The sequence below is a fragment of the Pipistrellus hanaki genome (assembly GCF_964339955.1).
Source record: "Pipistrellus hanaki genome assembly, chromosome: 1".
Classification (NCBI taxonomy): Eukaryota; Metazoa; Chordata; class Mammalia; order Chiroptera; family Vespertilionidae; genus Pipistrellus; species Pipistrellus hanaki.
In genome coordinates this window covers 207,162,365-207,179,643 of record NC_140503.1, presented here as the reverse complement: position 1 = coordinate 207,179,643, position 17,279 = coordinate 207,162,365, and the positions used below count along the sequence as shown (strand labels likewise).

At 52.7% G+C, this 17,279-nt stretch overlaps 1 protein-coding gene across 2 annotated transcripts; it reads right to left on the bottom strand.

Annotated features, from left to right (window-relative positions):
• Window positions 1–210: 210 nt before the first annotated feature.
• On the bottom strand, window positions 211–16,994 carry ZNF518B (zinc finger protein 518B). Of its 2 annotated transcripts, XM_084905070.1 has the most exons (3): window positions 16,891–16,994; window positions 14,458–14,744; window positions 211–6,817 (listed from the first exon to the last, which is right to left on the bottom strand). In XM_084905070.1, exon 3 carries the CDS (start codon window positions 6,605–6,607, stop codon window positions 3,401–3,403), a length of 3,207 nt encoding a protein of 1,068 aa, XP_084761196.1. In that variant the 5' UTR covers window positions 6,608–6,817; window positions 14,458–14,744; window positions 16,891–16,994; the 3' UTR covers window positions 211–3,400. The 2 variants fall into 2 exon arrangements, with proteins under 2 accessions (XP_084761196.1, XP_084761197.1); XM_084905071.1 differs by lacking the exon at window positions 14,458–14,744 and having other exon boundaries at window positions 16,891–16,966.
• Window positions 16,995–17,279: the final 285 nt, after the last annotated feature.

Below are 17,279 nucleotides of genomic sequence, written 5' to 3'. Positions count from 1 at the left end.
ACAAAAACATATTTAATAAAAACAAGTCACTTGGCCTCCTCTCAGGGTGCATAGCTAGCCAGCAGGACATGGAATGCAGAACAGACCCCGGGGGAAGCACGGCCCCTGCGCTGTGTACGGTGACGCTGCCTGGACTGTACGTGGGTCAGAAATGTACTGCGCGCAGGCAGGCTGTGCAAGGAAGAAACATTTGAAATGAAAGGGCCGAGAAATGTTGACAGTTGCTTTATTTAACAAAATTTACTCCAACTTCTAAATCTCTATATAAACGTTTCCGAAGCGCAGCAGCGCACACTGTGAACACAGAACCTCTAGGGGTGCTGGGAACGGGCTGGGCAAGGTTTTCTTTTTTCTCACGTTGATGCTCACAGGTTCACGCCGTCTCTGACAGGCGGGGCAGCGTCACCCCTTCACCTCCGGGGACGGCTTCTACAGGGGGTCCCCGAGCAGGAGGCAGGGGCTTTCGAGGGTTAATACACTGCGTTCCATTTAGTTCAACAGCACCTGGCCCAGAACAGGGGCTCACAACATTGTTTGGGGCTGGGGAGGGGGAATGTGAGTAAAATAGAATCTATGAAGTCATTAGAAAAAACAAACAACTTTCTCTCTGTCATATCATAAATATAATATCATCTCATTTCTGCTCCCCAAAAGAAAATGGGTTAACAAGAAGGGTAAAATGATGTCCTTGGTAAGTACTATGAGTCAAGTTTCGTGAAAGGAGGTCCTTCAAAATCATGGCAAGAAAGAGCACACAAATCCTCAACCCAGTTCTGCTCCAATCTCGTTAGAAAAGACAGGACAGTGCATTTCACGCTAACGAGCTACTTCCTCAGGCTCTTCCCACGGGGAGGACAGCCAGCCTTTCGGCCTCACTTTTTACGACTCCCAGGAGCCTTCCTGATTCCGGGACAAGCACTGTCATTCTGAACCCCCTCATGGAAGGGAGCTCCGTACAGGGGTGTAAGCTGCTTTAGGTAATACTTGCCAAAGGGCTGATGCTGCAAAGTGTGAATACTTCATGTTGACACTTAACACTGACCCAATTCATGGCTCTCTCCCCCGAAAGGCCAGTCTGCGCTTTCCAGAAAGACGCGACTGTGTAGTGAGGTATAGGAGGAGGAAGAGAATCGCAGCCTTCTCTTCTCCAAGTGCCTCGGGAGGCTCCTTTCATGTCGGAGGGGCTCGGACCCACGCACGGGCAAACCTGCGCCTGGTCTCTGCACGCAGCGAGGCAGGCGGCTCCGCTGCTCACAACGCCCCAACCGGAAATGCGCGGACCGAGGCCTGTGATGGAATGGTCGCCGGGGTGGCCGCTCCGTTTGTTCCCACGAATCCGACCCACTCTCCACCGTGCTTCCATTGCTCCGAGTGAGATCAGACCATTATAAAAAGGTACTTCCAAAATAAGTTATTTCTAGAATATAAAACATTTTATATTTCCCAAACCACCTAATTTCATTATAAAATAGGAAATCAGAAAATTAGGCATTAGTTTTCATATGGTAAAAAATACTGATATGTGTACATACACATATATATATACACATAAACAATCCAAATTTCAACAAAAATTAACCAATGAACCAACTCGGGGATCATGTCCCAAATTACATAGAAGACATGTTAACTACTGTCATGAGAAACAATGACACAGAAGAACTGCAATACCGACCTTCCCCTCCCCCCATCAGAGGTAATCTAAGACTTTCCCTGTGGGGAAAAAGAAATATTCATCTGACTACCCGGTCATCAGGAATCTCTCTCGCATCTTCCTCACCTGTGACAGCCCCAGTGGCATTCCCTGCCCCAGCACCGGCCCGAATGCCTGCAGCACCGGCCTGAAGGGCCGGGCTGCCGTGTGTCTGAGCCATTCGCCGTCTGCAGGACGGTTGGGGCCCAGCGGAGCGGGCAAGGAAGGGCTAAGATGCAGTCCAAGCTCCATCTGCCAACTGAGTATTGCCCAAGAAGCCCCAGCGGCAGAGGGCGGGCTGTTTCTGATGCCCACGAAGGTGCTGTCAGCTCAGCACCGGTCTTGACACCTGGAGATGGAGAGGGGGGCAGGAATGTTCCGAGTTGCCTCCTAGCAAAGCGAGCAACGGGGAAAGCATGACCGTGGCAAAGGTCAGTTAGAAGCACACTGTCCCCGTCAATGAAGACCCAGGAGAGCGTTCCTATAATCTTAATAAAGATGGTGGGACGTTTGCATTTTGTTGATTCATGCCCATTTGTAGTATTTTCACGAGGGTCAGCTTTTAAGGGGCCTCAAAGGCACAAAAGCAAAGGGATGGGCGGTGAGTGGGGAGTTGTCCGAACAGGCCCCTGTGGAGTAAGAGAAATGGCAAAGGAGAGAAGGCTGCAGCCTGGGGTGGAGGGCAGTGTCTGTCTGCCCTGCGTGATGGATGGAGAGTTAATTCCCAAGTGAAAGAGTTAGTTCTCAGTCATCTTAAAGTCACAGCTGCCTCCATAATCTGACCTTGCATTATCTTCCCAGGTGTAGTCTACGCTGTAAGAGGCCCGCCTAGCCACATTTTTAACTGGCTACTCTGCTTATGAGAGGGGTAAGGACAAACGAAAGACTTAATTTGAGATATTTCCCCTTTGTGACCATTTCTATTTTATTTTGCAAAAAGGCACATTCCCTCTCTAATTGTCCTAAGTTGAGATGTTCAAGAAAGAACGCAAAAGCTTGAAAATGTTTCCTTTCTCCTTTAACACACGCTGTGGAAGGAGCAAATTCAGGCAAAACTTGACAATCATTCTTTCAAACAGTCCCAAAAAGCACAGTTCTGTGCTGTAAAGAACCCTTATAAGGATGATGGAGGGGGTGAGGGATTTAAAAGAATGGCCACTTTTCTGTAACCAAATTTAAGATAACAGTAGAAAATATAATTTCCGTTATGTACCAAATATTCAGGAAACGAGTTAATGCAAAGATAAAGTGGATGAGCACACCACCATGGGTTTAACTGATCAGTAGCATTCTGGGATATGAGCATGTGTAACACACTCTAAACTCACCCTCTCACTGGATAACAAGAGGTTTGCATCCACTCAGAAACTGGGCTGCTAAACAGAAAGGTCTCAGATCCCACTGAAAATTTGGTGCAAGTTTCACTTCTCTCCAGAAAAAATGCATGTACATAAATTTGTGCGTACTCTTTCAGAGGCTTCAAATGCCTTCCGAGTTCCAGTCATACATCAGGAGAAACCAGTTACCTGGTTCTCAACATTCCTTCAAAGGATCTGAACAATGGATGGTCCTCCCGTTCCTATAATCTCTATTTCTCCTGAGTCAGGGATGGAAAAAGCAACAACAAATCCAACCCTAACCGGAATAAACTAAAAGTAAAAACAAAAACAAAAAAAAACCAATTTGCTTCAAACACCAATTTTTCACTTATTTGCCCTTGGAAGAAAGAACATCCCAATCCCTAGTTGCTTCTATCAAATGCCGTTGGCCGTGACTCATCCACTCTTCCTGGTCTTCGTACAGCCGTCCGCAAAACCAGCACTTAAATGTACACTGTGAGTCATCAGGCAAGGAATCCACCACCTGGTAGTTGTTTTTGTGGACTTTTTTAAGTTTCATTTTCAACATCATTTGCCTTTTGATTTGATTGGCTTCCTCCACGTTCTGGTAGGTCAGCCGAACGTGATGCCGTCTGATGCCTAACTGGCACCTGGTCCTCTCCGATAAGACGACCTTGAGGACATTGCCTTTGTACTTGTTTATTACCTTCATCACATTGGTCACTTCCGGTGAGTCAACGTCAGGATGGTTCAGCACAATGACGGGCTGGTTCCGACGGGGGCATTTAATCAGCTGGTCCGGTTTCACAGCTATCAGTCGAAGCTGTCTTGCAACCTGGAAAATTGAAGGATCCTTGAGACTGAGGCCAGGGTCGGCCTGCATTTTGCTTTTCTTCTTGGATGAATGTACTTGCTTGGTTTTATTTTTATTGACAGGAAGACTTCTTGAGGGCACTCTTCCTTGCTTACTCAACTCACTGCTTCCGTGTGGACCATGCATGGGGCCAGCTTTTTTCAGGATGGTGCTCCCGGCAGCACTCTCCTTCCTTGGTTTAGGCCGGAGAGATGTGTCAAGGTTATGGGACATTTCTATTGGTCCACTTTCTCTTGTTGAAGGCTGTAAGTCTGAATCTGTCTGCTTCACGGGGCAGAACGGAATGGGTTTTAACTGTGTCTCACTGTACGGGATGCTGACGGGGGCTTCGCATGTAGCCTCTATAATGTGGGCGTCCTCAGAGGAATTAAGAACCCTCAACACAGCTCCTTTGGGGATCAACACTGGAGTCGCAACATGAGCCTTCCTAGCAACTTGGCTTTCGGTTTTCCCATTGCTGCCTTCTACAAACTGTGGATATATGTGCTGACGGGTAAGCTGTCTACTAACACCAATATGGTCCTGAGGTTTGGAGAGAGTGTGTGTGGCATAGCCAGGGCCAGTAAATGCCAGGTTAATTTCTTGAATACCTTCAGGGCTAGCTTTGGGCGTTCCCTTTGATGCTTGCCCTACGGAACGACGGTGTGCATTACTGGCAGCCAGAGAGGGAGGCCTGCCACAGGATTCGATTAGCTGAGCGATCCTTCTGCGTAGGAGTTCCATTGACTTTATTTTGGATGTTGAGTGATTCCACTTAACGCCCTCAGGGACGTCTTCAGACCCGGAGCTCAGAGAAAATACTGATGAAATGACTGGGCCACTGAAAGAGTCATTAGTCCTTTCAGATTTCTTTATCTCCAAAAGCTTATCCCCAGGCTGCTGAGATCTAATCCTGTCTTCTCCTGTTATGTTTATGTGTAAATATTCACTTTTATGATGAGAAGAAATCTGGCCTGCATTTGAAACTGCCTTAGAGTCCTCTGTCTGGTTGTCTTTCAGCTTCCTAGAAGATGGAACCATTCTCACAGGAATACTGATCTCGCTTCTAGATTCCAAGTCGTTTTTACTGACGGGCAAAAATCCCCTTTCTCCAGAGAAGGAAATGGCTGCGGGTGATGCAGCCAGAGGAAGGAGCTTCTGGGGGTCCCTGTGCAAATGGCTCCCGTCTTCAGTAAAAGAAACAGCAGATTTATATGGGAAAGGATTAGGGGCAGCGCCAAGGCCACACAGAACACTGCTGTTCGCTATAGAGGATGGAGAGTGACCTTCTAAGGCAACGGGAGGAAGGGCAGTTGTGTGTGGATACATATGACTCTTTCTCTGCAAATCCTCAACTCTTGCAGGCTTGAGAAGGGGTTCTCCACAGGGGTACACACTAGGATCTGACATGAACACGTCGTAAGACCATTTCACATTCTTAACTTGTTTCTGAGCTGACTGAAGGCTGTCAAGGCCGCCCGGTTCTCCAGCAACCCCTTCCGTCATCGGTGCCTTGGTTGGTTCCGCAGGAAGCCTTTTCCCTCGTTCATCCGAACCCTTCTCTTTAGTCCTACGTTCAGCATGACCTCCGTCACCCCCGCCAGCTTCTAGGCCATTGCTTTCTTCCAAAGGGAACAGTTTCAGAACGAGCTGCTGGGTCCCGTTGACGACCTTCACGTCGATCAGCTGGGCCAAGCAGTTGGCGGGGACCACGAGTTCCGCTGGCGCCACCACGGTCAGCGGCATCCCGGGCTGCACGGGCTCCGAGGCCGGGGACAGCACCTCCACCTCCACGCTCTTGTTCTCCAACACGCTGACCTCGCTCGGCTCCGACAGGGTCCCTCCGTTCGGAATGCACACCACGTCTTTCTGGTGGTCCTTCGGCTCGGGCACGAGCGTGATGCTGCGCACCCGGTCTCTGCTCGTCTGGAGGGAGAACCTGGAGAGCTGGTCGGACAGCCTGCTGGGCAGGGCGGTGCCCGGCTCGGAGGCTTTGGAGAGCTCCGCGCTCTGTCTCGACGCGCCGGTCCTTTTCGGCTCCAGCTTGGCCCCGGCCTTGGGCTGCCGCTTCCCGCCGGCCCTCTCGTGGACCCGCCTCCTGTGCTTGACGATGTAGTCGTTCCGGATAGCGCCGTAGTCGCAGTACTCGCACCGGTAAGGGAAGATGCCCGTGTGCTTCACCAGGTGCCTCTGGAACTCCCCCTTCGTGTAGGAGATGTGGCTGCAGTGAGAACAGATGAACTTGATCTCTTCGTGCTGCAGCATGTGCTTCCTGTACTGCAGAGGGTCCTTCGTGGAGAAGCGACACTTGTCGCAATAGTACTTGCCCGGTTTAAAGTTCCTTACCTTGAATTTGTTATTGCCGGGACTGGCGGCGGAGTCTACGTGGGTCGCGCTGGGATCGCTGCTCCCGAAGGGAAAGTGGGGAGAGGCCACGCCAAAGCTGCACTGGAAGCACACGAAGCTGTCCTCCTGGTAGCTCTGCCCCGGCTCCTTTTTCAAATCCCGAAGAGGGACCTGGTGAATGGTCTTGCACTTCACACACATGGCCGAGGTCATCACGGCGGCCTCGGCCTCGGAGCCTTGATACAAAGCCGCCTGAGCTTCCTGTCTGTCCGGCCGAGTGGCTCTGTTAGCGTGAGGTTGTCGAGGCGACATGGTCAGAGAGTTATGTCCATCGAGTACCTGTGAACTGAATAACTGCTGTCCAATGTCCTTCATCTTCTCAGCTGCATTTCCAGGCACAGCCCACGGGGATCCAGGCGGACTTCACGTGACTGAATCCTTCCGGGGCAGCCTTCAACCAGCTCTGATGGGCAGGCGCGTGGTTCCTTCCTGGGGGCATCCTGAGTTATCTCTTTAAAATGCCACAACATAGATGCCCGGTCCTCAGATATGACTGCTTCCAATTCTCTGCTATTCCAGGCAACACTAAAGGGGAAAAGAGAAACCAGACCGTAATGAACACGTGAAATTAAGAGTTAGCTGAGCTATTTCCAAACTTACCCTACATCTCAATGACCTTGGGAATGCATGCTCAATCTCAGCATAGGATCTTAGACACATGGATGGTAACACATAATGCAACTGAGCTGGCAAATTAAGGAATGTAAACTTGCAAATATTTTCAAATCAGTCTCTAATGCTCATCACTTAGACCCGTGTGGCTTGCGAGCCACATGCGGCTCTTTAGCCCTTTGAATGTGGCTCTTCCACAAAATACCAAGGGCTGGGCGAGTCTATTTTGAAGAAGTGGCGTTAGAAGAAGTTTAAGAAATGTGGCTCTCAAAAGAAATTTCAATCGCTGGACTGTTGCTATTTGGCTCTGTTGACTAATGAGTTTGCCGACCACTGCCTTGGACCCACTGTGACCATAAACAAGGAGTAAGGAAAGCATGGAGGCCCCTCAGAGAACCTTTCCTCAGTGACAATCATTTCTCAGTGTCGTGGAGGGCATCCTGGCCATGTCCCAGGTACACTCTCACCGGCCTCACTGACAGCTGGGACAGTGCGCGCTGTCGCTCAGCTCTTAGACATGCGAGTCTTCAAGTGGTGCCTTGGGGCCTTGGATCGGGTACCCGTTCGTTTCTGCATTACAGCTTAACGATTCGCGTGGACCCAATCTCTCACGCACACTCCACTTGCTTCCACGAGTTCTAAGTCAATACTGACAGTATTGGGCAGACAGATATTCGTTCCTCCTGCATCTTCCTGAGCCTCTACGAGAACAGTGCCAGGCAGGGCAGTGAGCAAAAACAAACGAGTCCCTGCCTCCTGAGGGCAGGGGGTGGGGAGGCAGGTGGTGTACCTGTCAGACAGTAATTGGGAACAAAAGACCATAAAGGCGGGCAGAGGGAGAGGGAGTGACTCTGTGACGAAGTTCAGGGCTGGCGTGGAGGTGAAGAGAGCTGGCAAAGCCTCTCCCCACCCCCAAGAAGCTGGCTTCTGAGCAGAGACCCCAGCGCAGCCAGGCAGTGAGCACGGGGCTGTTGGGGAGAAGGCATCTCAAGCAGAGAAGCAGTGGTCAGTGGGAAGTGGGCCTGGGGCACGTGAGGGACAGGAAGGGGCTGAGCAGGGAGGGAAGGAGCGGGAGGGGAAGCGAAGGGAAACTAGAGGCAAGCAGGGGAGTGGGAGACTAGCCAAGGCAGGGTCTACAGCAGCCTCAGAGGATGTGGCCTCTCCCTCGCGTGGGAAAGAGCCAGAGAGAGCAGAGTGGGGATGGGACGTGGTCAATATGGCAACTTCAGCTCCGGCCTCTCCAGCTGCTGAGGGTGAAGGGATGGGGCAGAGGGCCCAGCTGGGACACGGAGGGGGATTTTCCACGGCAAGTGCCACAGTGCATGTAACACAGCGACCACTTTTATATAAAAAGTTGGTTATGTTTAAATACCACCCTCCTCCCCTGAATTCACAATTAGGACTGAGCAAAAACCAGTCTGTTTTTGGGGTCTGTTAAAAGCCTTTCTTTTATGACCTTAAAAAAAAACAAAAAAAAACAACACGCCACTTAAACCTTTGGGCTTCAATTTTTTCAGTGGCAACTGGAATTGAGGACAGGTCTCCGTGGGAGAACTGCTTACGTCTGGCTCCTCTCTCAGTGTGGGGGGCCTCTCAGTGTGGGGGGCCTCTCAGTGTGGGGGGGATCTCTTTGTGAGGGGCTCTCTCAGTGTGGGGGGCCTCTCTGTGTGTGGCGTCTCTCTCAGTGTGGGCGGCACTCAGGGCACGCAGTGTCCACTCTGTGACTGGCAGCCTCCTCCTGGGGCACTGACAGGCCAGAAGCCATACAAGGGCTGAGAGGCTCTGCAGGGTCGAGAGAAAACAAGTCCAGCATGCTCGGATCTGGCCTAGCACCTGCCCGCACAAGCAGGCTGGACAAGCGTAATAAGGACATCAGCACTGGACACCCAGCTTCACAACATCTCCACCAGCTGCCCATGCGCTTGATGCTCCGATGGTGCCACGAAACTCCTTTCCTGTCCAGGGGCTAATTTTATCATCGAGCAGTTCTCGTTGACTCTTAAATGAGACTGAATCCAGCCTCCTGGTAACTTTCCTCTATCCCGACGCTGCAACTGCCAATGACTTAGTCCCCTACCTAGCCTGGCTGTGACCCCGCACACCTCCTCTCACCCAGCCCTCAGTTCCCAGCCCTGCTCAAATATCTGCCCGCCTCAGGACCCTGCTCTTTCCAGAGAAGGGACGGGGAGAGAGACAAACAGCAGAGAGGAGAGGAAACGAACAGGCCCGCCTGGCACAGCTGGCTCCCCAACTCTTCCAGCCGAACCCCTGGCACGCTGACCCTAAGAACTTCCCAAAGAAATCGTGTAACGAGGTGCCTGAAGCATCATCCAAACTGGGATTGTTGGCACCTTTTCTGTTTCTCAGCCGCCAAGAGGCTTCAAAAGCCACGGAAGACAGTTTTGCCCTTTTCTCTCAAGTCCTTTTAAAATGTGGGGGTGTCATGCCTCCTAACGCTAAAGACAGACCACCCCAAGACACTGGACGGTGAGAGCATGCACATTAGCGAGGAGTGAGCAGGTGCTGACAGAGGAAGGACCCAGAGAATGAGCAGATCCACCGCAGAGCTGGGGGAACGCAGGGTCCCTTTGGAGGTGACTATGCAAAACCGTCCCAGCAGTGATTTTAAATAAAAACCCACAGGTGCTTAAATGAGTTTGTCCCCTACTGCAGAGAAGACACTTTAATCACAACCTGTACAGAAGTCAGTTCCTGACACTGGGGGCTGTAAAAACCAGGACAGCACTGTACATAACATTCCTTATTGAGAAGGAAGCATTTGGCTTCTCAATACTGCAAACCTCAAATATTCAGATTTAGAGGAATACTAGCGAGATGGCTCTTGAAGCTCATAGGAAGCTCAGGCTGTGACTGGCAAGCCCAGTTTATGAGAGAAGCTGTTGGCGTGGTGACGACAGCATTCTCCAAGCAACGCAATGTTTTCCCCGGCATTTCCCTGAGGCCCGGGAGGAAGAGTCAGGCTCTCTGACAGCAAGCAGACGTTCTCTGTGGCCTTCGCCACGTGTGTGGCCAGTCCAGCGGGGAGGCCCTCGGCTGTAACACCCTGGTCAGAGATGAAGGGACCGAGTGGGAGAACAGGACGGCTTTGACCAGGGTACTTCCTCGTGGACAGCGGCAGGCGCACCTGGGCAACGGGCTCCCCCCGCCCTCCCCTCCAGGAACCTGCTCTATTGGGTTCCCGGGCAAGCACTCTAGGCTGGTCCTCCTGGCAACTCACTGCCCAGCCGGCCGAGGACTGCACTGAACCTGGCAGCTAAAGGGCCGTGTGCCTGGTACTGAGAAGGCACCAATAAATGACGGTCGCCCTCGTTGTCCGTGTCCACCTGCCTTCCAGACTACCACAAACCTTCTTTTAGAGAATTTAGGGAGGCTCTCAAAACATGGACACTACTTAGCATTAACTTCTTTTGTTATTAATCCTCACCCGAGGGTGTTTTTCCATTGAATTTTAGAGAGAGTGGAAGGAAGAGACGGAGAGAAACATCGATGTGAGAGACACATTGACTGGTTGCCTCCTGCACGCACCCCGGGCCAGGGAACCTGCAACCGAGGTGCATGTCCTTGACCGGAATAGAACCTGGGGCCCTTCAGTCCAAGGGGCCGGTGCTCTAGCCACTGAGCCAAACCAGCTGGGCCAGTGTTAATTAGCTTTTGACACAGTAAGTAAGATGGTCTTTACATTACGAGTACGTTGCCTGTTTCTGAACAGCACAGAGCGAGCTTTTTAACGTGGCATCGCCTGTGCGTCAGCCAGGCCCTGCCACATGGTGCCACCCACGCACTGCCCCCCACGGTCCCGCCCTTCCTGAAGGCCCACGCACAGCACCTGCTGCTGGTGGGTCTTCCTTTTGACCGTGAGCTCCCTTGTCCTGGTTTCTCAGAAGTTTATTGAGGGGACACGTGAAAAACCGATACTGCCCTTAAGAACCGCTTCAGTGACACTGGGGGCTGTAAAAACCAGGACAGCACTGTACATAACATTCCTTATTGAGAAGGAAGCATTTGGCTTCTCAATACTGCAAACCTTAAATATTCAGAATTAGAAGAATACTAGCGAGACGGCTCTTGAAGCTACAGGTTCTGGAATGAGATTACAGGCTTTGATGCCCAGCCCGGCAGGTTCCTAGGTGGCCTGGGCGGACTGTCCATTCCTGGTCAGACAGTAATAGCACCTCCACCGCAGGGCCGCAGTGAGAAGGAACTGTGCTCATGTGACTACAAGGGCTTAGATAAGTTCCTCACACATCAGACACTGTTTAAAATATTTTCCAGCCCTAGCCAGTTTGGCTCAGTGGGTAGAGCGTTGGTGTGCGAATTGAAGGGTCCCAAGTTCGATTCTGGACAAGAGCACATGCCCAGGTTGCGGGCTCTGTCCCCAGTAGGGGGTGTGCAGGAGGCAGCCGATCAATGATTCTCTCATCCTTGATGTTTCTATCTCTCTCTCCCTCTCCCTTCCTCTCTGAAAGCAATAAATAAATACATTTAAACATATTATTTTCCACTTTTTATGAAATTATGCCTATCACCAAACCTGTCAAGGGGGCTAACAGGCTTCTTAGATGTCAGGCAATGGTTCTCTCCAGAATATACACTGAATCTCACTTTATAATGTTAATGACATTTGCTTGGTTGTACAGCCTAAGAGAGAATTTACCTCTGGGGCAAGACCACCCCTCCAGCCTGCCTGGCAGAGGCGGACAGGTGCTTAGATGCACTGCAGAGAAGACGCTCTAACCACAACTTGTACAGAAGTCAGTTCCTAAACTGCCTTGTCTTCTCCAAGCCCGTGAGCTGTGCCATGTCCCTGGAGCAACGACTGGGTTTCCATGCGGGATGGTCATGTGAACAGTAAGAAAAGCAGCTGGCCAATTGCGTCAATTGTATCATAGACATTTCTGCTGGTGAGAGATGCCCACCAGAATCCATATTAGTTGGCCAACTGCTTCCTTTTTGGACGGAGAAGCAAATTTAGGAAGCTCTTTCCAGAAAGCCTTCCACTGTGGCTCCTGCCGCCCTGTCCCGGGGGCGGGGCAGCAGCTGTGAGCCCATGGAGAGCAACTGGAATGGAGGTGCAGGTCTGCAGGCCCGCCCCGAATCTGTCCCTGTGCTGGGACCTCAGGCAGGTGACTTCTCTCTGCATCGCCAGGCAAGGAAACGGGCTTTGAGGGCACCAAACTTCAAGGGTAATTAAGAGAAACCAACTAGGTAACGTAGGCAAAGCACTCAGCCTGGTGGCAGAGGTGCTCACAAACTGCGCCTGCTGCTCTGAGGGCTGAGCCTTCGCAAAGGCTGCTCTGTCTGTACACCTCCCGACCCCAGCGGCTGCCAACCTCTCAGACCCCTGGACCACCCCTGGTTGGTGACAGCTGTCCTTCCCCAGTGTCCAGAGCATGTAGACAGCTAATCCCTGATTGGGGAGGAGAGTGGAGGGGACCCAAAGTTAGGGATCCAACGTTAAGTGTGTAAACGTAATATTGCGCTAGTAGGATGGCGTTCAAGAAGAAACTTGCCTCACTCAGCAAAATCTCCTTCAGACCATTAGAAAGAATCAGAATTGAACTGAATGGTAAATGGATCTACAGAAGGAAATACTTGCCAAACTTCTTTACACTTAGAAATGACTGAACTAGCCGAAACCGGTTTGGCTCAGTGGTAGAGCGTCGGTCTGTGGACTGAAAGGTCCCGGGTTCGATTCCGGTCAAGGGCATATACTGGTTGCGGGCACATCCCCAGTAGGGGGTGTGCAAGAGGCAACTGGTCGGTTTCTCTCTCATCGACATTTCTAGCTCTCTATCCCTCTCCCTTCCTCTCTGTAAAAAAATCAATAAAATATATTTAAAAAAAAAATGACTGAACTACAAATTGGTGGCCATTCTGATGACAAATTTTTTCTCAAATGCTGCTGACAAATATCACCCATGGAGACCCTAGCTTTCCTTCTAAAACCGTGCGGTTTGCTTGGGGCCCAGAACCGGGCGAGAGGCTGGAGGCCAGACAAGAGAGCCCGTTCAGATGCCTCCGCCATCCAGTGCGAGTGTCACTAACAGCAGGGACAGCAACGACCCTGGATGGCAGGAACAAGGGCCAAAACGTAGGCTCTGACTCCATAGCTGTGCGATGCCTGACTTGTTAGCCTCTCTGAGCCCGTTTTCTCGTGTGTAAGCTGAGGATAAAGATGCCTGATTTACATGGCTGGTGTGAGGGACAGGTGTCTATGCAAACAGAAAGTAACCTTGGCAGTCAGTACGTCTTGTCAAAGAAATCTACATTTTTGTAAGACTCCTTGGAACACAGAAGAGTCCAGTGCTCTGCAGGGAAGCAGAAACTCTGCTGAACAAAGGGGCTGAAGAGAGAGAGGTCTGGAGGCAGGTCCATAGCAGGGGGTGAGGATCTACACCAGCCCCACTGCCTATCAAGGAGTTACTTTGGGTTGGACCTGATGCCGTTGAGTACATCAGCTAAGACTACTTCCGACAACAGTTTTCATAGTTTAAAAAGAAAGTTTAACAGGAAACCTTTTGGAAAAAAAAAAAAAAGGCTATGAATAATGCTAGAGTTCAAGTCTACAACTTAGAATCCTATATGTGGAAACATCAACATTAAGCAAGTATGCTCTTGATGGAATTAAAAAATACAAGATATAAAACAAGGCAGTCTTTACAAGGAATAGTACAAAATTCTGTTATTAAATAGCTAGTGACTTCGGGTCTCTAAGGAAATAACATATTTGTATTTGTCATTTTTTTTTTTTGGGCCTTTAGGAAAAATTATTTCACGGAAGGAAATGAAGAGTTTAATAAAAAGTATAATCAAACACAGTTGAAATACCTCCCTGAAAATCAGTGATGCTTAAACCTTGCCGGCATCAGGGTGCCCACGTTTCAGAATAGGTGCAGGAGGTGAAACTCATTTTTTTAAAGAGGTCCCCGGGATGGTTGGTCACCCTATTGTGTGCCAAATTACCCGGGAGGCTCCAAATGAATGCTGCCTGGGCCCCCGGTGTGGTTCTGGGGGCAGCCGAGGCTGAGAACAAGCACCTGGCAAGACAGGTGCAGGGTACGTGCAGGAGCGGCAAGAACGCCAACATCCTGTGCAGCCTTTCAGACGCCGGACCCGCCTGCGGGTGCCCGGAGGCAGGACGAGGCCTCTGCCTCGGACTGCAAAGAGGTGATTAGGCAAGTGGACTCCGGGTCATACCTTGCTTAGCCACGTGACCTTGGAGATATCATCACTGTGGCTCTCTGTGAAGTACGGAATGACAGTCACCACTTAACAGACTCTCGGAAAGTTCAATGTTCCCGCCACAGTGAGCCCACCGAGCTTGCACCAGGACTGCCTGACCCCCACACCTGCCAGGGGCTGCTGCCTTTCACAGGAGGTGGAGAGGAGTAAAAGCTACCCCTGTGATCGGATCCGGACGCTCCGTGGCCGGCTGCATCGGTCAACCTCAGAGCGCCTTGGCCTATGCCAGGCAGAGGGTGCCTGCAGGAGCAGATTCATACATTCCCTCCTCCAAGCACACCTTCCGTTACCTGCTTCCGGGAAGAGAACGGGCCGGGAGAAGCTGTGTGGCCTTTGTAAGGCCAAGGAGCCGGCCAGCTGGTGACTAATGGGAATCCTTTGCTTCACGCTCCCCCTGGGTGAGCTGTGCGCCGAGGTCACAGCATCTGCTGTGCTGGCCACGGTTCCGACTTCTGGGCAGGTGGCAGCGGCTCTGGCTTGTCTTCTCGGGCACCCAGGCCCATCCGGTCTGTCCTCTGGGCCCTGGCACGGTGTCTACACTTAGACCCCGGGGGCAGCCAGCCCCGCACGAACAGCCCTGCAACAGAAGCCAGACACTTGGGTTGAAGTCCCAGGCCTGTGCAGCCTTGGTTTCTCCAGATCCTTTTCTTCCAGAAAAAGGGTGTTGGGCAAAGTCGCAGAGGGAGCTTAACGTGGACAATGAGGCCTCCCAGGGCTCCGATGACCCTTTGCTGGGGTGGGCTCACGCCTGTGATTTAAAATTCTTCCCAGGTGATGCTGCCGCCTCTCCACCCTCACCCCATGACGAGTGTCTGGTTTAAATGACCTCTAGCCACTTCCAGCTGGAGGGTGGACTCTGGAAACGGCAGTTGGCTGGGTCTGTGAACAAAGAAAATGCCTTCTAGGCCAGGCAGCTAGAGAACAACTGAGACCGGAAAACCTCCCTGGCAAGGACGGACCTTGTTCGGCATAGTCAACAGCAGAGGGCTTGGCCGTTACACCTAATTCATGCCTGATGAATGAATGAATGAATGAGTGAATGAAAGAAAGAAATGCCAGCCTTTATGGCGACCATAAAAATGTTCTTTTTTCTTCCTCTTGCACAAAACCTGACCCAGATCCCCTTACTTAAGAGCAAGCAGACATGTTTTTATTTTTTCGTGGCTACTGCTGGGTTTTTAAAATTGACATTCGTCCGGCATCACACATCAGGGAGGAGGCCTAACAGACAGAATCCTGCCTTCCTCCTCCTTCTCCTCCTCCTCCTCCGTCCGTTTTCAAAATGCCATCAGCAGAAGCCTGGACACACACACGTGTTCCTTCTCTTTAGAGCCCAAATAAAAAGTAAATTTAAAAAAATGTATCCCAGAAAACATTGATCTTGTGCGGTTTAAAAAGCCGAACATTTTACTCGCCTCCCAGCACTTACAGAGCCTCTAGGATGCTGGTTTCTACAGAGCGTGTTTCTAAAGAGCCCGTGGCGGGTGCTGTCTGCTGTGTGCGGGGCTGGGCTGGGCCTGTGACTCAGACAGACACACACTCCAGTGTCTGCTCCTCTGTAGGCAAGTCCTTCCCTTCCTGGAGAGCAAGCTCTGTCTGATTGTAGGTGACTCCTTCCATGTGGAAGGGTTCGAACCTATCACAGTTTAGCGGTTTAGACGTGTTTAAACAACGCTCAGCATTTCGCATTTCGTTTCATAAAGGTGGGCCGCTCCCCTGTTTTTGGAAGTCGGGGGTATGTTAAACGCCCGACATACGCGAGGAACTGAAGTGTTTTGCACTCTCTCCTTTGCTTTCCCCTTCCCGTGATGAAATGCTCGTTCTTTTGCATTCTGTGTCGTTTTTCCCTGGCCTGAAACTGCCCAGCAACCCCGAGATAAACAGGCAGGCCGGAGTGGGGTGGGGTAATCCTCTCTCCTCCTTCCCCAGCAAAAGATGCCCAGGTCCCCCCAAACAGAAGCCCGTCCAGCCCCTGGGCACACCCTAAAACACCCAAGAAAAGACAATGCCAGTCGGTTTTCGAGTTTATTGTTGGCACGCTCACGCCGATGGTACAGGGTTCGAGGCGAGTCCACAGCAAACAGGCACAAGGGGGCTGCCCCGGGGTCTCGGGGGCCAGAGGGCCGGGCCTCCTGGAGGAACGGAGGGGGCGCCCCGGACTGCTGGGAGCCAGCACACGTCAGCGCTCACCTCCAGGCCGAAGGAGGCTTTAAAAATGGCCTCCTGACGACACTTCCTGCTGCAGGACCGGTAGGCGCTCCGGGGAGATGCATCATTTAAAACGCAAGGGCGGCCTCGGAGGCCCCGGCGGCCGCGCAGCACCAGCGCCCGCAGCCCGGACCCAGGCCCGGGGCGCCCCTGGGTGACCCCGCGGCCCCGCGGGCACAAAGGCGGGCGGGCAGGCGGGCAGGGGGCGCCGCACGCACTCCACGCCACGGGGCCCTGGGGTCCCTGCACTCGCTCCCCGCACCCCGTCCCGCTCCCTACCCCCGCCCTCCGGCCCCGCTTTGCACCAGTTGCCCCTGGTACCCGCCCCGCCGCCCGCCCCGCACCAGCCTGCACCCGCCGTGCGGAGCCCGGAGCCGGGTGGGCGCGCAGGAGCCGGCCGCACGCCAGTCCCGCCCCGACTCGGCGGCCCCCGCCGCCGTCCCCCTCCTCGCCTGGACCCCGCCCGCCCCGCGCATTCGAACCCGGAGCCCCGGCCCTCCTGCCCGGCCACTCACCAGCCGGTCCGGTGCGAGGAGGGGTGCCCGGACCCCGCCAGGCCGAGCCGCCGCGCGGCGCCGCGCCCGGTCCCGTCCGGCCGTGTAGGTCCCTACCCGGGGGCGGAGCCGCGCCGCGCCTGCGCACTGCCGCCCGGCCCTACCTAACGGAGCGAGGCTGGTCCCCGCCATGCAGAGCCGGAGCAGAGCCCCAGCAAAGCCGAAGCCCCCACAGCTCGGGGAGGGCTGAGAGCTCAGCCAGGGGCGTGCACACGTGCAAGGTGAAGGGTGCAGGGTGCAGGCTCAGCCTGCATGCCCAGCAGCTCCAGGCGCCTCCGTGCCAACAAGGATGCCTGCTTCCAGTCTGGGCCCCGTGCCCACGCGTGGGCACCCTCTCTGGGCCCTGCTCG

Excerpts from the sequence above, each read along its gene's own strand:
- ZNF518B (XM_084905070.1), bottom strand. The coding sequence starts at position 6,607 with ATGAAGGACATTGGACAGCAGTTATTCAGTTCACAGGTACTCGATGGA.